The following is a 6,121-nucleotide window of genomic DNA, read 5'->3' on the forward strand; positions in this document are numbered from 1 at the left end:
CCGTCCGCCAGGGATCAGCCTTGTTGCTCCTCTGCTTCAGAGGCAGAATACCATCCTCCCTTTGCCCCCCGTCCCCGTCTCCCTGCTTACTGCGGTGCGTAAACTGGCCGTGAGCAGAGGCAGAAATGCTACTCGTCCAGGTCTGTGGTATATTCAGGAGTGGGATTTGGGGAAACGCACTTGCTTTTATGCTTCAAATATTTTTTGATTTCTCACGAAGGACTCCAAAATATTTTACGTGTGTTTAGGTGTGAGAAACGTTTGTGCCATGTTATAAAAAGGGCTTTCAGGCCACCCGCTTTTTCCACCTGGTGGGTGTCTCTGCACAGCTACGGATGTCCAACCACCTCTTTGCTGTCTCAAGAAAAGAGGAGATTCATGAGAAAATTTGAATGCTGTCATCTCAGCACCTGCTCTTGGCTCTGCTTACAGTCACCCAAGAGAAGAGGCACTTGCGTTGCACAGTCCCCCTCCCCAGGCAGATGTCTGACACAGAAGAGATGGGATTTGCTCTGCAGAGAGGCAGACTCACTCGGACACGCTTACATTACAGAAGTCCAGAAGACAGGTGAGGTCAGAAGACACCTCCCTCCCCCCAGATGACTGCAATGCAGATCTGTTAAGAGGTGTATGACTGACATCGTACTCCCCAGCAGCCAACGCATCTCACAGTTTAATGCCTGACACATCTGGAGAGCAGCTGGAGATGTGCACCGGGGATGGCTGCTAAGCAGATGACTGTGTATGGATATACACCATCCTGACCTTGCTTTTTCATGGAAATTTCTGTCACTGATCTCTCTGTTGTCCTTTCATTAACGACCTCCAGCTCCACTTACTTTCTCCTTTGTTGTTCTGCAATGAATTTAAGCAAAATGCTCTGTGGGAAGCACACAGGCATCTGCCTGATTAGGCTGTCTATGTAGATCATGCAGGAACGGGCAACGTATGCTACAGGCTTTGACAGGGAGGAGGTGGACAAGACCTGCAAGGTCAGCGAGGCCATTCTCTGGCTCCCACTGGCAAAGCAGCTTTGCGTGTTGGAGTATGTTCCTGACCAGTTTAGCTGGCCCTTGTGCATGGGTTTCCAGCTTTTCCTGCTGGGGCCGTTGCAGAGGCTATCTAGCCTGGCTGTGGTTGTGGTTTGCACCTGGATCAGCACCTGGTTTTCTAAAGGAACTCAGTTTCCAGACACAAGTTTCTTGATTGCAACAGGCAGAAGCAAAGTTTTATTAGAGAAATTTTTTCACCAGCAGGTACATTAGTGATCCTGACTAACTCAAGTAACTTCTAGAGATTACAGCATTACAGAACAGAAGTAGTAGCAGAACAGAGAAGAAGGTGGCCCCCAGTAGGCCCCTTTAGATACATGGCAAAGCATCGCTGAGTTACTTCTACTTTCTCTGCATAGAGGCGTGCAGTGAACATCGAGTGTTCTTGTTTTGTCTGTGGGTTTCTCTGTATGTCATCTTCTAGTCCATTCCTCCTTAATCACAAATTCTTCTGCAGGTCACTGGAGAAAAAATATAGCAGCGTTATTTGATTGGAACAGAGATAAAATCCTTCAAATAACAAAAATTTGGGTTATGTAGTGCCCTTATTTCAAGAATACACTCTGTTAAACAAGAGCAGTTGGCAGACAACCCAGGAAACCCCAGAAATCCCCTAAATAATTGTGTTTTAATGGGAATTGCACTTGTAAAGTTACAGATTTGCTCTTCTTCTCACTCCTTCCAGACTCTTTTGCTAAGCTCTGTTTGGCTGTCTTCTTCGTTACTTCTACTTCCAGATCTTTTCTTTATGCCTCATTTCCCCAGCTTTCTCCTTTTAGTCCTGCTACTCCCTCTTGTCTCTCATTTGCTTTCTGCTACTCCGTATTCAGTCAGAGCTCTCTTCAAACCTATTTTTTAGTGACACAGCCAATTTTGCACTGTTGTTGGATCCATTTTAACAGATCATACCTATAACACAGTAACTCTCTGAGGAGATACCAATAACGCGTCCTAGGAGAGTGTGTTGTTTCCTGGCCTTATTATGAAGGAACAAACTGAAAAAAACAGTTTCCCTTTTATGGAAAGATGGCTCTTACCTTGTATATCCCCACTCTTGCAGGGTGGGACTTGGGGCTGGCAATGGGAAGATGAACTTGTAGTATAGCTGTGGCTTGTCCTAATGACTCCTCCTCCTACACCAGTTCCTACTCCGATTCCTCCTCCATGACTAGTGGGATAAATTGGGTGAGAGAAATAAGGAATTTTAGAACTTAACATGACACTGCTGACTGACTAAATGACACGAAGTCTCAAACTATGTCTTTTGTAGGGGGTTGGGTATTTTACATTGCGTTCTTCTTTCATTTTCAGAGTTACTTTGCATTTGTGCCCTTCTTTGGCATGAAAACGCAATGCAGAGCTTTGCAATTAATTCTTATTTTGACAGTTCTCGCCCGTCTTACTACAGAAAAGAGATTGTTGTGAATAATACGACTTAATACCAGTAGTTGCAATGTTGTAACTAGCAGTTAACAGATTTGGTTTCTCTGCTTTGCAAATCCCAAGGAGTGACATTTAGTTCAGATTTGAATGTTCATCACAGTAAAGTTGCTCAGGAGACAACTTTTTCATCTCAGTGAAAGCATTAAGGTGGACTAAAGATTATGTCGGATTCCCAATCCGTAATACGGATCCTTGATATTTTTGTTTATTCATTTATTCATTTAGAGATCTACATACATAAGGTCCTGCTGTCCTCCTTCCAACAAGCACCGGTAGGTCTGAATCTCCTGCTCCAAACGGCACTTGACGTCCAATAAGGTCTTGTATTCTTGGTTCTGGCACTCTATTTCTGCTCTTATTTCAGCCAGTTGCTGCTCCACGCATGTGATCTGGTTCTGTAGCTCACCGAGGAGGGTGTTGTACTGGCACTCAGTCTCAGCCAGAGAGGATTCCAAATTATTTCTCTGATAAACAAGACAACCAAACGAAGAAACAACATTCATTAAGTGTCACCCTGGAGGTTATTATTTCCAATGCAAAAATGAAGGAGCTATTCACCACCATCATGCTGATTGGTAGGTCTGCCTGTTCACGTTAAGAGATCCAGCAGTAACCATGCCACAGCTGTAAGTAAGGTCACCACCCACCTGGCTGAGCTGAGCTTGGAGATCGATTTCCAGAGCTTGCAACTGGCGTCTCAATTCGGTAACCTGGTTGTTGCACGTCTCTACCTCCTGACCGCTTGTAATAACCTCACGATTCACCTCCTCAATCTGAAAATCACCAATCCAGAATAAAGAGCTTCAGAGAATATCTGTGTAAATTGGACTTGCTTATACAGAAGCAGAATACAGTGAGTAGCTAGCAAAAAGAAAAGTGAGCAGAGTGAGTTCTCTGTGCACTGGGCGTTAACCGCCAGCTTCAACTGCTTGCTCTTTCTACAAATCGCATTAACCTTGTGGCTATTAAGTCTCTTTAATCCAAATGTGGAATATCTCAGTTCCAGCAACACACCACAAGGCCTTGCGGCAAATGCTGCTGTTGCAGATGGGACATAACAAACTGGTCAGACAAGCCTGTGTCTTCTGTGGAACACGGGTTATAATGAGTGCTGATCTCGGGCTTCACTGTAAAGGAAGAACTGCTTATTGTCTCCACTTCTGTTTTCTGAGACAATCTGTGCCCTGAAATGTGCATGTCAGTTTGTTTCGCAGCAGGTGTGTGTTGCTTACCTTGCACTCATACCAATCCTCAACTTCCTTGCGGTTGCGCGCTATCAGTGTTTCATACTGGCATCTCAAATCCTCCAAGATTTGCCTGAGATCTGGTCCAGGGCAGGCATTGACCTCCACACTCACGTCTCCAGTTGATTGTTTTCTCAGGCAATTCATTTCCTGGAAACATAACCCAGATCAGATGCATACTGGCTTTTGAAAGACAACAAAGAAAAGCAGAGCTTGGTGGCTAAGAAGAGTGCTCCCTGCGAGGGGTGCCTCCCAGCTGTGGCTGTAAAGCACTGGAAGATGGTGCAAGTGTTTGTTTTCCCCAACAAAACTGTTGGATAATTTCTTTTCTCATCCACTGGACTCAGCAGCAACTTTCACCCCGCTCTGGCATTCCCAGTGCCAGCGCAGCCCCGAGAGCAGCAGCCGCCTCTCTGCCAGAGCTCCCGCACCACCCACGAGGCAGACAGGTCCGAACCCCAGAAGTGTTTGATGGGAAAGCTGTGGCGGGAAAGTGATTGATCTTTACTTTTAAATTTAGAGCACATTCGTGTAGGCAAAGTTTTCTGTCAGGGCTGTGGTGCTCCTAGGGAGCGGGCAGGACCCTACCTCCTCGTGGTTCTTCTTCAGGCAGCAGAGCTCCTCCCGCAGCGACTCCAGCTGTGCCTCCAGGTCAGACCTGCAGAGAGTCAGCTGATCCAGGACTTGGCGTAAGCCATTAATGTCAGCCTCCACGCTCTGGCGCAGGGCCAGCTCCGTCTCGTACCTGAGGGTGAGAAAGAAAGCAGAAATTCAGAATGGTAACAGCTCGCATGTGCTCAGTTTATGCGAAGATCTCCTTTCCCACCCACCTGCTCTAAACGGTATTTTGTTGTCTAAGCTGAACGCACTGTGCATTAGACTTCTGCTCTGCAGTGATGTCTTGTTATGTGAAAGCTTTTCTTCCTCAACTATTTTTTTCCTGCTCCTGATGACTCTATGTTTGATATCACTTTTTCAGCTGCATTTCTGGTTCGCTGATCCCAATCTGCACTGGTCTGTGATGAAAAATGCGCCAACTACACCACTAAGGACCACTCCCTCCCATGTCGGTCCCCAGCCCTCACCAACAAACACTTGCCAAATGTTTTACCCGTGAATACTAATTAAGGCAGGGCTGGTGACCAAAAGCAAAATGCATTTTGTCACTCCATCCTGTCTTAATGTGGTGTTGTAGTGAGACTCGCCTGAAGTCTCTGTAATTAGTGCACTGAGACTCCACAAGTGAGATGTAAAGGAGCAGGGAGGAGGCAAGGGAGTTCATCTACACAGAGGGGCACTCACTTCACACGGAAGTCGTCAGCAGCCATCCTGCTGTTATCAATGTCCAGAATGATCTTGTTGTTATCAATGGTTGCGCAGACAATCTGGAAAAGAGCAGACCATGAGAGATGTCTCACTTCTCTCTGCTGTTATAGTCTATAGGTGTATCTACATTGCAGTTAGGTAGTAAGTCTTCACAATTTCGTTTTTCTGTTACAATCTTACTTAAGTAACCTTGTTCCTTGAGCGGAGCAGTTGCAGGAGGTAGCTTTGCCTCCTTAACTCACAGTCAGTAAAGAAAAGAGGTTGACTGTGTAGAGGTTGGGAGTTAGAGTTGTGAGGTGGGACTTCCCAATTTCAAGGTCTGAAGGCAAGTTCTAAAGATGCTTCACAAAGAAGTGAATCTAAAGAACCTTCCTTGAGACATTAAGTCTCAGCTGACATTCAGGCTTGCATGTTCTTGGCTTCAAGCTTAAGGATCTTCAGGAAGATAGTTGGAAGGTATCTGTGAACCTCAAGGTCAGACATAACTTTCATTGTGGACATATTAGTATCAGGCTCTTTGTGCCACTGCAGCAATCAATTTTAAATACTCAACTTTTCTCACCTAGAATTTATAATGCTTCATTTGATACAGCATTTGATATGTATGTTTTGCTCTTGTTCTACAGTTCTCTTTGCTTTGCTCTTCCTACTGGGCTGACACCACTACATTTCCTCAGAGCACACTTGGTGATATCATATTTATAATTGTATAGTCAAAACCCAATGTAGTAAAGCATCCTTTTCCTTTTTAAGAGTAATATCCCACTTGTATCCCCTTGCAGCACGCATCTTTAATATCACCCACACTCAACAATATCATAGGAGAAAGTGCCAAAATTTATGTTTGCAAAGAAATTTAACATCACCAAAGTTACCTCTAACAATTGGAGTAGGTTCTCAACACAAATTCAGAAATAAGCTTTAAATAGAGGAGGAACAACTGAAAAAGGGGATTACCTGATTTTGAAGATCTTCGATTTCTTTGTAATAGCAGCTGTAGTCCCGGGGCTCACAGGAGAGGCCCTGTGTAGTATACCACTCTCTGATTCGGCATTC

At 45.0% G+C, this 6,121-nt stretch overlaps 1 protein-coding gene across 1 annotated transcript in view; it reads right to left on the reverse strand.

The window, feature by feature from the left end:
* Window positions 1-1,463: 1,463 nt before the first annotated feature.
* Window positions 1,464-6,121, reverse strand: part of LOC103921632 (keratin, type I cytoskeletal 13-like) — a 4,790-nt gene continuing 132 nt past the window's right edge. Inside the window, exons 2-9 of the mRNA XM_009329625.1 lie at window positions 6,023-6,118; window positions 5,042-5,124; window positions 4,328-4,484; window positions 3,728-3,889; window positions 3,143-3,268; window positions 2,733-2,959; window positions 2,090-2,220; window positions 1,464-1,513 (exon numbers count right to left, since the gene is read on the reverse strand). Of these exons, the coding sequence (XP_009327900.1) occupies window positions 1,488-1,513; window positions 2,090-2,220; window positions 2,733-2,959; window positions 3,143-3,268; window positions 3,728-3,889; window positions 4,328-4,484; window positions 5,042-5,124; window positions 6,023-6,118 (1,008 nt within the window). The 3' untranslated portion in view covers window positions 1,464-1,487. The remainder of the gene's footprint in view (window positions 1,514-2,089; window positions 2,221-2,732; window positions 2,960-3,142; window positions 3,269-3,727; window positions 3,890-4,327; window positions 4,485-5,041; window positions 5,125-6,022; window positions 6,119-6,121) is intronic.

The sequence above is a fragment of the Pygoscelis adeliae genome, unplaced genomic scaffold (genome assembly GCF_000699105.1).
Source record: "Pygoscelis adeliae isolate BGI_AS28 unplaced genomic scaffold, ASM69910v1 Scaffold388, whole genome shotgun sequence".
In the NCBI taxonomy this organism is placed as follows: Eukaryota; Metazoa; Chordata; class Aves; order Sphenisciformes; family Spheniscidae; genus Pygoscelis; species Pygoscelis adeliae.